Source organism: Branchiostoma lanceolatum, chromosome 2, assembly GCF_035083965.1.
Source record: "Branchiostoma lanceolatum isolate klBraLanc5 chromosome 2, klBraLanc5.hap2, whole genome shotgun sequence".
Taxonomy (NCBI): Eukaryota; Metazoa; Chordata; class Leptocardii; order Amphioxiformes; family Branchiostomatidae; genus Branchiostoma; species Branchiostoma lanceolatum.
This window is the reverse complement of record NC_089723.1, coordinates 26,684,403-26,700,727: the sequence shown is the minus strand read 5'-3', so window position 1 is coordinate 26,700,727 and position 16,325 is coordinate 26,684,403. Positions and strand designations below refer to the sequence as shown.

The 16,325-nt window shown below is 41.0% G+C and overlaps 2 protein-coding genes across 5 annotated transcripts; one reads left to right on the top strand and one right to left on the bottom strand.

Annotated features, from left to right (window-relative positions):
• Positions 1–104: 104 nt before the first annotated feature.
• Positions 105–5,009, bottom strand: LOC136428268 (nicotinamide riboside kinase 2-like). Of its 3 annotated transcripts, none has more exons than XM_066417649.1 (7): positions 4,686–5,009; positions 4,213–4,315; positions 3,492–3,543; positions 1,221–1,371; positions 928–999; positions 651–757; positions 105–257 (listed from the first exon to the last, which is right to left on the bottom strand). In XM_066417649.1, exons 1-7 carry the CDS (start codon positions 4,712–4,714, stop codon positions 160–162), a joined length of 612 nt encoding a protein of 203 aa, XP_066273746.1. In that variant the 5' UTR covers positions 4,715–5,009; the 3' UTR covers positions 105–159. The 3 variants fall into 3 exon arrangements, with proteins under 3 accessions (XP_066273746.1, XP_066273749.1, XP_066273747.1); XM_066417652.1 differs by having other exon boundaries at positions 973–999; XM_066417650.1 differs by lacking the exon at positions 4,213–4,315 and adding an exon at positions 4,039–4,129.
• Positions 5,010–6,505: 1,496 nt separating this feature from the next.
• On the top strand, positions 6,506–12,002 carry LOC136428267 (coiled-coil domain-containing protein 124-like). Of its 2 annotated transcripts, none has more exons than XM_066417648.1 (5): positions 6,506–6,620; positions 7,481–7,663; positions 8,348–8,528; positions 9,222–9,345; positions 9,892–12,002. In XM_066417648.1, exons 2-5 carry the CDS (start codon positions 7,505–7,507, stop codon positions 10,097–10,099), a joined length of 672 nt encoding a protein of 223 aa, XP_066273745.1. In that variant the 5' UTR covers positions 6,506–6,620; positions 7,481–7,504; the 3' UTR covers positions 10,100–12,002. The 2 variants fall into 2 exon arrangements, with proteins under 2 accessions (XP_066273745.1, XP_066273744.1); XM_066417647.1 differs by lacking the exon at positions 6,506–6,620 and adding an exon at positions 6,779–6,899.
• Positions 12,003–16,325: the final 4,323 nt, after the last annotated feature.

Sequence of the window (16,325 nt, the reverse complement as noted above, 5' to 3'; positions counted from 1 at the left end):
AGTGCCTCTTGTATATCTGACAGTGTTGCAGATTTAAAGTTGTTAGTAATCATAACACTGAAGACTTATTGTATTGTACTGTGTGGATAAAAATATAGCAAAAGCACTATCAATGATATGTTTATTTTTGCAATAAGAAGGTGGCTCAAAGTGGTTGTGTCACATCTGGTTGTCCTTTAAATGCTTTATCATATCCAGAATTTCTGTTTTTACTCTCTCGAAGTTTTCCTCCACTGGTCTTGTTCCATCAAGATCAACTGAAAGATATCATTATTTCATTAGTTCTTGCAGTGACACACTATGCAGAATCACAGAAAGTGACCTCAAATTGGAGAGGTATACACACACACAAAATGTACTTTAATCCACATGTGTACTATAATTGACAAAAAAACAAAAGTTGAACAACTGAATGCTAAGCAACTCACTAAAACATGGTTAAATAGCAGAGACACCCATGGAAAAAACATACAAAATAATACTTTCAAGCTGCTTGAAAAGTCAGACAAATTTGACATGGATAAAATGATTGTGTGGAACCCAATCTCTGCCCTTAGCTTCTTTAACCATATAATGTCACACTGTATCCCGAGTTCTTGCGGTTTATCAGGCATTATCTAAAGACAATAGGGACAGCAAAAAAAACTTACTTGTCTGTATGTTGTGGTCATCACGCTCTTTCTTATACTTGAGGTACATGGGCCACACGTGGCCATCAAAGAAACCAGGAGGGTCTGGGGGTATGTAGGTACGGGAGCTGAAAAAAGTATAACATAAGGTCAACAATTGACAACTGGGACAACTTCTTCATGTAAGATGTAATACATTTATTACAATATTTACATATTGTGACTTTTGGATATACTGGTTTATATTTTGTTCGTTCATTCCTCAACTAATTTTTGTGAAACTGTACACGGTACTTACAGTCTTCTCCTCTTGGCCTCTTCAAATAGTAAAACAAAGTTGTACCTTGCATCAAACACTTTTTCTAATGGTCTGAAATGGAACAAGCAAAAACGATGATCATAATATTGATATAAAAATTTTGAGCAATTTTAGGGAATACATGTACACAATCTCCTGCAATGCACATTACACATGTCGTTTCACTCTAGGAATGGGTGACTTCAGTTCTTTAGTTGTCAGTATGTAAAGAAAAGCAAAAAATGTGTGTTACGTTGCCACCATAGCTAGATCTTGATGAAAGGTTCACACACTTGTAGTCATAGATGAGGAAACCCTCTATGAGTAGGACTTGTACATCAGTGATGTCCCCAGTGCTGGTAGGTGATTGGCTGAAAGCAGCCGGGTCCTCCAACCATCTGTCTACATCCTCCATCATGACATCATTATGTAGAGCCATCAAATCTGGAAAACAGATAATCATGATTAGGCTTGGTTTAGGGCTGGGCAGGCTTGATACCTGTACTATAAAGCTTGTAAGAATATCATAATCAGGCTGCTGAATCAATGGATATCAGGATTCTTTTTTCACACACTGAAATGTGACCTACATCCCTGAAGTGAAGGGACCTCGGGTATAATCTGGGGCTGTTTCACACAAGTAGAAGTAAAATATCTAACAGTGTATGGATAGTCTTTCTGGCAATATTGAATACTTTCTGGTCTTTAAATCAAAGGCAGGCTAAACTTAATTTCGTTAAGCATACTGCAGTATGTTAAATATACCACTAAGACCAGTTCTGACTTCTTTTACATGAGTCCATCATAGATAAGCGTTTTTACAACATTTGAAATTCACGGCGTGGTGATGTAATACTGGCGATGTCAAAAGACCTTTGACATTTGTGACGTCAGATTCTGAGTCGGCCACACCTGCACCATAGGAATTGCTCCAGACGCCATTCCTCCGACTCGGGATCTGACGTCACAAAGGTCAAAGGTCTTTTGACATCGCTAGTATTACATCACCACGCCATGAATTTCAAATGTTGTAAAACGCTAATCTATGATGGAATCGTGTAAAACAAGTAAGAACTGGTCTTAGTGGTATATTTAACATACTGCAGTATGCTTTACGAAATTAAGTTTAGCCTGCCTTTAAAAGCAACAAGAGTCCGTAGGACACAATTCTCCGTGAAGTATTTATAGTATGTACAAGTATTGACCCACACAAATTGCATCTCTGCTCAGTCCAAGTAGTGTTTTAGAGCAAGTAAAGAAAAAGTGTTTGTTTATCTTTTTCTTTCAATACAGGAGTGGTCAACCTGCTGAAAAGTATGTTTTTACAGCATGGCACAGATGGGATCTAGAAATTCCGGGAAAAGTCACAAAGTTAGATCTAGATGGCCCCTTTTCAATTATCAACGAACCATTCAGCCTTACAACTAAGATGTATCAGAAATCACAAATATGCAGTAAATCCTCTTTCCACAATTTATTGCAGGCCGGCCTGATCTATAGCTATCAAGCTATTTGCAATAAAAAATGCTAATTTATATTATCGTAACATTTCACGAAGGTCAAAGGTCACCGGATCTAACCACCCGGAAGTGACACTGGCGCGCGCACTTTTCTGAGAGATATTTCTCAACAATCTTTCATCCCCTGCGTAAACTTTTTACATTGTCACAGCCTCCGTATTATAAACTACAAGTGTGGTAAGTTTGAAGGTCCAGAGATTTGCCATTTTCACACTGTGCGTAAAAATGCATCGTCCGTCCCGTGCGCACATACTGTATGCGAGTTGCGAGGGACACGGCATACTTAATACACAGACTGGAGGTCACTCTACACATGTTCGCAGCTAAAACTCACAATTCCCGTTGCCGCATTGGTATGTAACTTGGTATATCGTTTGCTAGGTTGCGTGTGGTGATGCACGTTGTCTATTTGTCAATGTAACAGTGACTATACGATCACAGCAAGTAAGGAAGATTTATACCCCGTATCTGCCTGAAGTATTCCAGTCATGCATAACGGATTATAACATGGTCCCTATGGCAGGGCAGTGGGACATAGCATTAATTATAGGGGTGCAATTACGATATTGGATTGACGTTTAAAGTAGTTATGGTGTAACAAAGCTATTGTGCATCACCACGCCGAACCAGGCAAACGATATGCTAAGTTACACACCAGTGCGACAACGGGATCGTGAGTTATAGCTGCGAACGCGCAAACAAATGCATTCCCAATACTCCCAGAAGGAGGTCATCCTCCTTCCCGGAGTAATAATGACCACTTCAGTATGTGGTGCTGTAGTGAGAAAAATGCAGTCCAGTCAAGAAGCGGAATGAGGGGGATACAAATTAAGTAATGTTAGGGACTGCATTCTTCTTGATGCAGCTCCAGTCATTGTCGCCCTGAATAAGGTAGCAGGATGACAAAAGTACTTATTGCACATTTTGATTGTGTAAAAAGAACCCTACTAATACTATCTACTTTTAGTGATAGGATTTATCTAATAATGCCCTGTAAATGATCTTGACCATCAATGTATCAAAAGTCCAATGCAGTTCACATACCATCCCACATCATCCAGCCATGATGAGGATCTATCGGGACATCTTCAGGATCCTGCAACAACAGAAATAAACAAAGAGTTTGAAGATCACATATCTCTGAGTGATATTTTTTGTTTCTTGTATGTCTTGCTTAATTCTAATTGATTAATCATGCAAATAAGGTTTTAGTTTTATCTTGTCTAATATTTAACTGGTTGCATGCAATGGTGGAAAGTATTGATAGCAATATTCTATTATGTCCTGATGAACTGTGTTAGTAGTTAAGTACCTGCCTTACAGAACTGCTAAGGGCAGTCAGTGGTGTATAACCACTAAACTGACCCACGATACACAATGTGTATAACATATAGTATACATACTTAGTTCTGTTACTTTTTACTCGGTGTGTACATGCTGTGTAAGGAATTCGAATTGGTTTTGGAATTTGAGCCAATGCGCAAGGTTGTATCCTTACTCCCAAAAGTCCCAATGATAAGTATTTCTTTATCAATTAATCTTTAGAATGGTTCCTTCAGTTAACATGGGACAGGGGACAAAGCCGTGACACCTTAAAGTAAGTATCCTGGTGCATGAGATAAGAGTTTGGGATGGCTGTCACAAGCTTCCTGCTTAGAGTCGTCTTCCCGCCATTGGAGACACTGTGAAAAACAAACAACAAACGAACAACAACAATAGTCAGCCATGCATGATCCGTGTACATTTTGTAACTCTTTTATGTTACCTTGTCATTTCCCTTGCCGTATCTGTCTTGGTGCAATGTGTAGCAATTGGGCAGGACCTTCTCCAACTTGCTGCTCAATGTGGTCTTGCCACCATTGCTCACTCTAGTACAGAGAGGAGAGAAACCTCAAGTATACTTCTGGAAGGGACCCCACTAAACGCCCCCTCCCCCCAAATAACAACACACCCATGACCTGTATGCGACCTCCTGACTGACACGGGAAAAGGCAAATATATATTCAATCCATTACAATGTTCTGGTTGCCTGGAGATGTTGGTAAACAGAGTAAAGCTACAGATTTCAAATGTTGGAATGTATGGGTCAAAGATCATTTTTTAAGGTTGTCCCCATTTAAGCATATAAATTTGTCGAGGTGATACTTAAATATTTGCATGATGCAGCCATGAGGCTTGGAGTAACTTGAACATAAGAGCTAAGAACAAGACTTATGATGATGATCAATGTGTTCTTACCCTCCGATACCAATTACCAACTTCTTCATGCCTGTTTTACGACAAAATCCACACCCACCCACATGGAAGAAATCGATCGACCGCCATTTTGTATGTTATGGTCAATAACGCCACCTTGCGGAGTTTTAACACCTTGCGGAGTCTAAAAAAACAATCATTGCAACTTCTTCAAGCAGATCTTCGGGGGCAAAATCGGCCGTTTTCTGACTGAGGCCAAGATCTGATCGCACAGCCCCGTCACGATTTTACCTACGGAAATATGCTTGGAGTTTTAGATCACAGTTCAACCATCGTACAGAGAACCGCCTTTAGAAAACGAAATTTTCGTTAACATTAATCTAAATCCTAAGGGATATAATTTTTCCTTTCCATGGTTGATGAATAGAAGAAAATGAAGGAAAATCTTTTCTGTGATTTCAAGTATACACAAGACCATAACATTTCAGAATCTCAGCGTATCATGATATATAATATTTCTACTAGTTTGGGCTTTCACAACGGACATGGCATCTATACTCTCCAAGCAGAGGTTGGTGGGGAAGATTGTAACCTTTTTATCATATGCCCCGTTTTTTGTCCGCCCCGCTCTCCCCACGTTGGTTTGTGGGGAGAGTTGACAAAAAACGTGGCATATGATAAAAAGGTTACATTCTTCCCCACCAACCTCTGTTTGGAGAGCCATCTATTCAAATGTATGTGTACAATTGGTAACTTAAAGCTCTCCCAAAGTTTATTGAGTCATCGATATTTGCAACTTAAAACAATTAACATGATGTTCTTGACACACTGAACAAACATTCTTGTATAAACAAACTCTGTTGAAAATTGTGGGCTTGTACTTCACTGTCATCATTCTGAGACAGGCACTTGAGTCACTGTAGTTCCCCCAGTTTTTGCAAAACAGAAAACACAACATATGTTTTATGTGACAAGTGTCGCACAGTATATAGGATCATCACAAGTGCAGTGTGAGTGTAGCATCAGTCATCAGCTTCCTTTTTCAATTTCTGATATTACACAAATCTGCAGTGTAAGACTAGATTCAGTTCTACGAACTTCTTCCCCATGGTGATATGCCATTGCCTGATCCATTGGTGAGTTCAATGTTTGTAATATGCATTGAAGACAAACTGCCACATGTTACCAGATCAGCAGACATCGCACAGTCCACCTCTTCACGGCAGGAGCTCACAAATGTTTGTTGTATTGCCTTTCATGCAAAAAATTGCATGTCCACATGCAACGGTCAGTCGTATTGTTGGAAATGAAGAAACATCATAGTGAATCAAAATGAGGTAAAATCACATCACTTGATACCAGATGCTGGTATTCATCTAATAGATCTGAAAATCATCCTTATAAGTTTTCATCAACAGAGACGTGATGTACTATCTATCATGTGCTGACCTATGTGCTACACAGAATAGAATTTCACGTAAGATAACGGTAATCTACTAAGCTATAGGCAAGTCTTTATCACACTGATCATGGAGTCGTTACAAATGATGAGTCCTACATAAAGGAATGTGTCCTTCATGAGCCATTTTGTAAAGGTCCCGTGTTTCTGACAAGGGGAGGGGCATCCTGACTCGGTGTACGGTCTTCAAACTCCTGCTCCTCCGAACCGGAAGTGTCGAGCCTCTCGTCCTCTTCAGTCGTCTGTGGCGGGAACGGCGCATCCTGTTGGTTCAGCCGATCTAGGAATGAGGTTAGGAGAGACTTGTTCAGCTTATCGGTCTGTGATAGCTGCCAGTCTTTCCCGTCTTCTTCTTCCTGGTGCCCATTTTGGTCCACCTCCACGTTTTCCTGGTCCCGGATCACTCCATTTGTCGTGAATTCGTTGCAAGTATTTGGAGAGACCTTCACTTCCGGGTTGTCGTCCGCCATCTTTGTCTGTGGACTATCTTATTCGAGCTTATAGGGTCCAAATTGCAGGTACTGGTTCTCAGAGAAAAGTACTTTTGCTGTAATATTATGCTATAACATAAAATTTCAGTCTATGTTGATTGTTGATATAATCTAGAATCAGAAATAGTTGGTTATTGAAGACATTTTTAGAGCCCAACTAGAAGAAGAGCCAAAAATCCATACCCTTTTCCTTAGTCGAAGCGCCCAAAGAAGAATTGTGGGAAGGAGGAATTAGATATGGTGGTATGACGATTGGAGAATTATTTTTGCGAAGAATTTCACCACATTACAGACCAGACAGGACAGGTAGGAAGGCAGTTTTAGCGCCGAGTATTCCCTGTTTCATGCTTTCACACTCAGCTTCGAAGAAAGTCACTGTTGCCGAGGGACAATGTGTTTTTCAACGTCGTTATATTTGGAAAATGAGGAAAAGATAGATTTCAACATAGATAGCAAATCATAGTTGTTTTGCTTGTCCATGACAGATTTTAGAAATGGTAGGTATTGTCAGAAAGGATAGAGATTTTTCTTTGATTACCAATTCGTGGGAGAGTGTAGGGTTATAATGTTATAATGGCTAATATACTAGTACTAGTACTGTAGTCTAGATGCAATTAGTTTCGCGGTGGTTTTATTTCTCAGTAAACTACTAAGAGGGAAAAGAATGTTTTTGCTGTGTTTTAAGTTTAACAATGTTATAGTACAGTACTACTAGTAACGTTAGTAGTATTACAAAAAACATATTCTTGGTGTTATGATGTCACAGTGATTTTTTAAAATAGAACCACTATTAGCTGTACAAAGAAGTAGAAAAATTGCTTGCCAAGTTCGATTGATAGCTGGTGTCTGAAACTAGCCAATAACAATGTCCCTGTCATCATTGGCAGTGTTGTGACATCAGTCGTTAAAAGATGCCTAAGAAGAAATGGGGAGACAACCCGAAGGCATTGGAGGCGCGGACTCGCAAGGACAACAAAAAACGAGAGGAACAGGAGAGAGTGGAGAAGGCCAAGGATGATGCCTTCTGGGCAGACGATGATAAACATCTCAAAAGGAAGCAGCAGAGAAAGGTGATGTGTGCAATTCCTTCCTTCCTTCCTTCCTTCCTTCCTTCCTTCCTTCCTTCCTCCCTCCCTCCCTCCCTCCCTCCCTCCCTCCCTCCCTCCCTCCCTCCCTCCCTCCCTCCCTCCCTCCCTCCCTCCCTCCCTCCCTCCCTCCCTCCCTCCCTCCCTCCCTCCCTCCCTCCCTCCCTCCCTCCCTCCCTCCCTCCCTCCCTCCCTCCCTCCCTCCCTCCCTCCCTCCCTCCCTCCCTCCCTTCCTTCCTTCAAACCTTCCTTCCTTCCTTCCTTCCTTCCTTTAAACCTTCCTTCCTTCCTTCAAACCTTCCTTCAAACCTTCCTTCCTTCAAACCTTCCTTTGTTCAATCCTTCCTTCCTTCCTTCCTTTAAACCTTCCTTCCTTCCTTCAAACCTTCCTTCCTTCAAACCTTCCTTCAAACCTTCCTTCCTTCAAACCTTCCTTTGTTCAATCCTTCCTTCCTTCCTTTAAACCTTCCTTCCTTCAAACCTTCCTTCCTTCAAACCTTCCTTCAAACCTTCCTTCCTTCAAACCTTCCTTCCTTCAAACCTTCCTTCCTTCATTGATTTTACAATGATGGAATGAATGAATCAATAATATCAATCAATCAATCAAGGATTTGTCCAGATCTCCCTCCCTAGATTCATTCATTCATTCATTCATTTGTTCCCCTGTAGGCTGACAAGGAGTCGAAGAAGCATGAACTGGTTGAGAAGAAGCTGGAGAAACAGAGACTGCTTGAGGAGGAGATGGCCCAGCTGAAGGGTCCAACTGTCAAGACGGCGGGAGGGGGGAAAATGACCCAGGCACAGATCCAGGCTCAACTGGAGAGGGAGAAACAACAGGCACAGCAGAAAGGTGAGATGGTGGCGGTGGTAATGGCACAGGATGAGTATTTGAGTTCTCTTCCGACAATTAGAAATGAAATACTTGTACATTGTAGCTGCCAATGTTTCAATAATCCTTCTGCTACTTTCTTCAAGACAATGACTACTTCTCACCAATGGTTGGAGATAACAAGAGAAGGGTGTATATTTGTTTTCGCGGTGATCTCTTCACCACAAATCCATGACGCCACAAATATGCGTTTTCAAAGTATTACTCCTACTGTAAATGCAGAAATGTTTGCGGGGATTTGATTTTGCTGTAGAGAGAAAATGAAGGGTTCGCGGATGTTTTGAGTCCACGTTTGAAACAATAGTAGTGCTACAGTCACACAATAGAATGGCTTTTCGCAGTTAAGTTTGCAATATAGAGTTCCCCGCAAAATCGCAAACATAAAACCATAGAGAACATAGCTGCATAATATACAGTATACTACAGAATTGTTTCAATTGCAAACTTAAAACACTGCAAAAACCTCCTTTTTCCCTTCCATTGCAAAATCAAATCCCCACGAAAACAAATAAATTCACAGTATTCCAGGCTAAAGTGTATGATAATTGAATGATACCACTGCAGTTTAGTTCAAAATAGTCGATATTTTGGTGTCATGACCACCTTAAGTCTCCCACCCGATCCTTACACCCCCTGCTGTCTCCTTCCCTGAAGCCAAACGTCCGGAACAAGAGGAAGCTCCACTGGAGGAAAATGTGAACAAACTCATCGCCGACCAGCTGGCAGCGGAGGGAGCTGTGGAGGCTCGGTCGGTGGAGGAGGCCATTTCTGTACTGAGGTAGGACACAGAATAACTTTGCCTGCAAGTTGACCGGTGCAATGGCCTTGGGAGTGTTCATCTTGCATTCAGAAGGTCGGGTTTCAACCCCCAGCCGGGTTGTACCAAATACTTGAAAAATCTGCTTTCTCTGCTTATCACTCAGTACAAGAGAAAGATCATTGGAATTGAATACACATAAATACCAGTGGACTAAGCCCACTACAGTAGTGGTGTTTGGCCCAAGGGCTGTAGAAATGGAGATGGGCACCGCAAATATACACCGAAAGGTGTGGGAAGGATTAAAACATTTTTTTAAACTCACACTGTCAACTGAATATTCTGTAAGATCATGGAATAACTAGCATTGTATTCGATTTGCCCGAGTTCATTTTAGTGACGCTGAAGAAGAGTGATGGATGTCACCCGAAACATCCGGGATTAAATCTCCGGATTTTATCCATTAGTAGAGTTTGAATTGCCTTTATATATTCTGTGAAATCATAATTCAAGTATCGTTTAGTTGTCCCAGTTGACATTCTTGTGCTGCCCGTTTTCCCCCTCCAGTGTTAAAGAGGCAGCTGTAGACAGGCACCCTGAACGTCGCATGAAGGCCGCCTACAACAAGTACGAGGAGGAGAATCTCCCCCGCCTGAAGCAGGAGAACCCCAACATGCGCCTGTCTCAACTCAAGCAGATGCTGAAGAAGGACTGGATGAAGTCCCCTGAGAACCCCATGAACCAGAGAAATCTAGCCTTCAATGCTAAGTCATAGCAGGTAGCAGATTCAGAGACCATGGATTGAGGAATTCCACGGGTGTGGAATCCATTTTTTTAGTGGTGAATCCAATGACGTGAATTGACTTTGCCACTCTTAGTAATAAAGTCCACGGCTGTGGGGTAACTTAGCCTGACTAAATCGCGCTCCTAGCAACCGGCCCGACTGTAACCTCCACCAGAGAGCTTGTGTTTACTCAGGCTATGGGGTAACTTATTACCAAGTTCTAAACTGTGGAAGTCATCACTTTTAGGGTTACCATTAGGGTCAAAATGTGACTACAGACTTTTACTAAGGACCAGCCAACTGCTGCCAACCCCTGCGTCAGGGAACCCAGCAGCAGTATAATCTACTGGATACTACACTGTGATGGACTTTGTTACTAAGATTTATGATGAAGTTCATGAATTACCAATATCAAATACTTTGAACCAAAGTCTTCTCACTGCCATGGAATTTACCACTAAAAGTGATGAATTCCACAGCTCTGAAAGTCATCAGTCCACAGTCGTGGAAAGTAGTGCCAGGTAGAGAATAGGAATGATATGACTTGGAATGTTTAAAGAAAAGCAAGTTTTGCTTTGAACAATGATATTTGTAAGCATTAAAGTAAGTCCAAAAAGAAGTTGTAGAAACATGTTCATCATGTGTCAACTGTGATGAGTGTTGAACCATATGCGGAATATGTAAAATCCTAGCTTCTATTTTCTTTACAATGTGTTGAGTTAAGATTTACATAAAAGCATGTTATTTTCATGGTCTGGTTTCCTTAGTTACTGTACTATGTGATACCATGGAGAAGCCAATAGGGTAGATATACCTCATGTACTCATGTTTTCTACATGTAATTTTTTTGTATCTATTGGAAACAATTTACAGGATTGTGATTGAAAACTATATATTTTTTTGTTTTGTTTACTAGTATTTAATTACTATCTGACTGTGGCAAAGTGAGACAGGCCAATCCTACTGGTAAAATGAATAAATGTCACTACAATGAAAACTATGTAAAGTGCACTAGAATACATATGTACTGTATTTATAAGTGCTGTTACTGCTGTAGCATTATCTTTAGTGTGTAGTATGGAGCTGAGAAAAATTTGTAAGATTTCACAGTCATTTGAAATTATGTATCAGCTTATAACCCTGCAATATTAATCTACAAGATGAGTAACTTGTAGAAATTTAGCTTGTTGTTACAAATTTGTTCAATAAAATTCTTAGATCAGATTCTTGTGGGGCGTTTGAGAGATCTCCACACATTTCTGTATGAATAAACATCCAACTAGTTATTACTAGGTTAGCTATTGGAACATTCAAAACAAAACTGCGGACTTGTTGGAACTTGGAAGTATTGTTTACGTGGTGACAGTTGGTTTGCTTGTGAGTACACAAGGTATTGCTAACTTGCACTTTTATTTGGGAAAGTTTTGAGCTTGTCTGTCCATTTTTTGGACATGTCTCCAACAGGATGCCAGTTTACAGAACAATGTTCACTGTTATAATGTCCTCATGATTGATATGACAAGTCATAAGAACTTGCTAACTTTGAAATATTTTGTATTTATTTGTAACATCTAGGTGCTTAATACGTGTATAACGTGGGCATTGTGGCATTGGGCTTGATTGTATTGCAAAAATTAATCTACTTGTATTTTATCATATGCTTACATGGGAAAGCATGATGTTGTTTACTGGCAATGACTTTCAGTCAAATGGTAGTGTTATCGTATGTATTTATATTATAATTTCGATTGTGAGAAGTTATTCCAGTCTCTTTGTTTGTGATGAGCATTGGGCACTAAGTGTCCAGATTCTCACTCCAGAATGACTGACGTGTATTGGGTAGCCTTTGAATGGGTTGTTGCTACACTCAAATATTAAAATGCTACAAAAGTTAGATTCTACATCATGGTATTTGTCAACAAACTTTTTTTACATTGTGCAGAGCCCACTCAGTTAAGGTTTGGTGTTGAGTTTCCTTGTGTTTAGGTGATACCAGTGTTTTAGGTTATAGAATTGGGGATCTATAAAAATGCTCACAGACTGAAAAGATGAAGCATTGTCTTCTTCTTAGATACCCCCAGATGACCCCATCAGAGGCATAGTTTGGACGTAGGGGAGGCCCCGGGCTAGGGTTGGCAGTCCTCCAGTCTGGCTCTGAACGACCCAACCGGGGGCTGTTACAACTGAGCCAGGTAGGGCATTCCACTGGGGGGGGGGGGGGGGGGGTAGTACAGGAGAAAATTAGTATTTGTAAAGCGGGTATCTCACTGTTTGCTTAAGTTTGCTATAAGAAACGACTGCTAAATACACCAGCCAATATACGTGGACAGAAAAGCACAACTTAGGCCTAGTGAAAAAATGTTTCCGGTTATACCCGACCGACCCTAGCAAAAACCCCTGCTGACTCTAGCTTTTTTTGTCGACTGCTAACAAGGTACTTGGGTACACGCACGAAATTTTCAATCTGAGTGATGAAAACTCAAAACAGAATCCAACAAGTTTTGTTTATTTTCTTGCAGACTTCTAGTGGTTCACACTCCGTCAACAGATTAAGTCTTTAAACAGTGGATGTAAGAAAGTATGGTAAACATTGTACTTTGTTCAGTATATTGGTATGCTTATGCTTGTACAATGTATATACTAGTATGTAGCAATACCAGTATCCTGGTGCATTCTAGTTTTGCAATGTTAAACTGTATTTAACTGTTGGATCACTAGGGCCGAAATTTCAAGAAAAAAAGAGATTCCCTACCCACCGACCCTGATTTTTTTCCTAGTACGGTAACCGGAAGCACAACATTAATTTTCTTAGAACTTCTATAATCTATCTTCTCCGGTGTCCACCCCGAGGAAATTGGTTTTACATCTCAGACCAATCTGAGTGTGTGTCCAGATTACTTTTCTGATTGCACTACGTGACCAGTAACGTCTGTTTCGCAACGTGTCTACACCCTAGCATACGGACACTGCTGATTTAAAAATATTCGGACAATACATTTCTCTTTTACGTGACCAAATGGTCTCTTATTGGAGCGGCTTCAAGTTGCTTCCCTAAACACAACAGAAAAGACAGATTTAGCAGAGACTATACAGACTTCTTTATTTACATTTGAAGGAGAATACCAGCAGAGATTCAAGGAATGAATCAAAAATAAGTTCGTACCACCACACTGGCGGCGGCAAGTTAGAATACATAGATCAAGACATGTACATTTCTTCCTTTAGACCATATGCATGTTATCTGCATAAATTTGTATTGAGAAAGTTGTTCCGGTTAACGTTGTGAAAAGTAGGTCCTAAGCGCTGCATGCACATATCTTCTAACGCTTATAGTTATACACGCCACACCACACGTCAGTTATACACGATATAGTCCACTCCATTGCGTTTCGTGTTTCAGAAAACAGCTCGTATATGCTTCTACATCCTTCCAATTGACAAGCAATTAAATGTCAGTGTTTCTAGCCCTAACCAGCAAATTACTTCAACCAATTGCAAAGCAAATACAGTATGGCGCGTCAATATTTGCGGCTAAAAAACGTCGCAAAGCAGAAAGTACATATGCTAATTAATTGTTCATTTATCTTGCCATCATACAGATACTATTCAAGTGTTCATGGCTGCGGAAGAAGAAACATGGTCTTTGGTTACCACATTGATGCCACTTTTACGACTGTAGAACTAGTTCCACTTCTACAACTACAGTCATGATAATGGCTCTACCTTACTGGTGTCACAACAAGTACAATCAAGGCTACAACACGACGTATTTTCCCATTTCGGTGCTTTCTTAAGCTTGTCGTGTTGACCATCTCCAGAAGAGAAGGATGTATTTTTCGAAATCATGCGAAAATTAAGGAGCGCCCTGATGCCATCCATGAAATTTACTTGCTCTGACCTTAAGGCGATTTGATTTGCGGGATAGTTTGTACTTCATGTGAAGTCGGACGAGGCAGACCATGAACGCCAAAGTAAGTGCGATTTCAACTGTAACAATGGGAATGTAGGAAAATGAACTGTCATGACTCCCTCTGTATCTGACAATGGAGCTAGATATGATGGTCAGTGTAGCATTTGTTGTTATTACCGTGTGACCGTCATTGGTTTGGGATGCTTCTGTGATGACTTTCTGCCAAGGTTGCTTATTTTGATTTTCAGCCTTTTCGATAACCGTCATGGCCGAAGCCGTGGTTGCAGTGGTCAAGGTTGTGGTGGGGTCACAGCTCGCCATCTGGATGGACACTTGTGACAAAGGGATCTGGCGAAGCTGACTTGGAACGTTGCAGGAAATGCCTCCGTACTTTTGATTACCAACAAGAAAGCAGGCTGAACACGGCAGACAACAGGCCTTCTCGTCTTTCACCTTACATGATTGTAAACACGCCATCTTGTCAATCAGCCAGGAGAGGTCGCAGTCGCAGTGAAAGGGGTTTCCCATGACCCTTGCTATGGACACCTGTGGCCACCCTAGATCGTACTGAGAGAGAGACTTAAGTTTGTTAAAACTCACATCAACGATTTTCAACTTCGGCAGATGCTCAATGACGCTGTCCAGCCTGACATGCTTTAGGTGGTTTCCTCTCAGAAAGAGATTTTCTAGCGCTGGAAAACCCCGCAAACACCCCCAGGATAAAGATTCCATGTCGTTCATACCTAGGTCCAGTGTGCGCAGTTGCGGTAGTTGCGGCATGTCCGTAATGTTCCTGATGTTATTGTACATCGCGGTCAGTCGGGCAGTGTTGGACGGTATATCATTAGGAAGCGTGACGAGGCCTTTGTATTCACAACTAACTGCTATTCCAATGAACGGCCACTTGTGTACTTCACATGTCACTTGCACACCTTTTCCGCAGTGACCAGACGTCCTATTCTTACAAACGCCTACAGACCACAGAGACCCCAAAGCAACGAGGACATACAATCCACTTACTTTCATAGTGCACAGCGAAACAGAGTTGCAACACCGCAAAAAAGCCTCACGGAGTTTCGGACGTCCGTACTGAAGTGCAGTTTATGGATCACATCAAACTGCAATTGCATGAACACGTGAAGTCACCTTATACGTATATATAAGAGACAAAAGGTATATGTAACTTATCAGCATTGCTCCCAATGTCCTCGACACCCCAATATCTCAGACCAATTTATACAAAAGTCTAAATGCCTGGCTTCGAAATTCAAAATGGTTCTGGTATTACAATATGCGGGGGTTAGAATTCATTCATGTATTTGGGGCATAGCTAGGTGATGTATTTACATAAATATGCGAGTCAACATAGACTCATTTAAAACACGTTCGCGTCGCTTTGTATATTTATGCACGGTCAATTCAGTGGGCGTACTGGTGACTGACCTTGGTACTGAAGCAGAATTTCCGTTTCCTTGGCCATGGAAATGGTGTGGCCTTTAAGTCAAATGTAGTCTTTGGATAGGTTTCATGTGCCGAGAACAGCCTAAAAAGTGCTTCCAGTTTTTTCCATGTCAAAATTCCCATTAGTTTAATTTGAACTTTGCAGAATGTCAATGTCCTTCACTGATTTTGCCTTGTGTATCCATCATCAATTTTGGTTATTGATCGGCCCGGGGCATCAATGACCCATGGGGACTGCAAAAATGTGTTTGCTGGTTGGGTTGGGTTGCTTAGCCGAGGGTCTTGAATATGTTAAAGGGACGGGGCTGTGTTAATGTGGCTTGTGACCGGGGTGCGCCAGGTGGACAAGTATGACTTTATTTGAAGAAGTATCCTGCTTCACCTCAATTTAGGATGAGAAAGAAGAATACAACTTCTATTCAAGCTTAACATTTTCGGTCAGAAATGGCCAAAAACCTCACTGAAGGCCTATAATGAGAGAAACGTTAAAAAAACAAAAACAGGAGTATGTGTCCATTCTACCTCCATGGCAAATTTCAGGCCATTTGACTGGAAAATGACAGAGTTGAATCCATTTGACCAACTGATGACGGAAGGAAGAAGGAGAAGAACGAAACGCATGAAAAATACCTTTTTATTCCCATTCGTGTGGCACTTGGTGAAATATAATCAAACTTTGAAGCTGATTCAGAAGAACTTTTCTGACCTTTCTTGGCTATTGCCTGAACTATTTGCATATGGTACAAAAGCGCACCCAGAGAAATTCTAGTAGATGATGGAAAGATCCACGGTAAAAAAGCGCACCTAGCGAAATAGTTGATGACTGAAGGAAAGTGTTGACCGTAC

Excerpts from the sequence above, each read along its gene's own strand:
- LOC136428268 (XM_066417649.1), bottom strand. The coding sequence starts at position 4,714 with ATGAAGAAGTTGGTAATTGGTATCGGAGG. Across the intron at positions 3,544-4,212 it reads ACGGCAAGGGAAATGACAAG|GATCCTGAAGATGTCCCGAT; the intron begins GTAACATAAAAG and ends CTGTTGTTGCAG. Across the intron at positions 1,372-3,491 it reads TGGCTGGATGATGTGGGATG|ATTTGATGGCTCTACATAAT; the intron begins GTATGTGAACTG and ends TCTGTTTTCCAG.
- LOC136428267 (XM_066417648.1), top strand. The coding sequence starts at position 7,505 with ATGCCTAAGAAGAAATGGGGAGACAACCCGAAGGCATTGGAGGCGCGG. Across the intron at positions 7,664-8,347 it reads AAAGGAAGCAGCAGAGAAAG|GCTGACAAGGAGTCGAAGAA; the intron begins GTGATGTGTGCA and ends GTTCCCCTGTAG. Across the intron at positions 8,529-9,221 it reads ACAACAGGCACAGCAGAAAG|CCAAACGTCCGGAACAAGAG; the intron begins GTGAGATGGTGG and ends CCTTCCCTGAAG.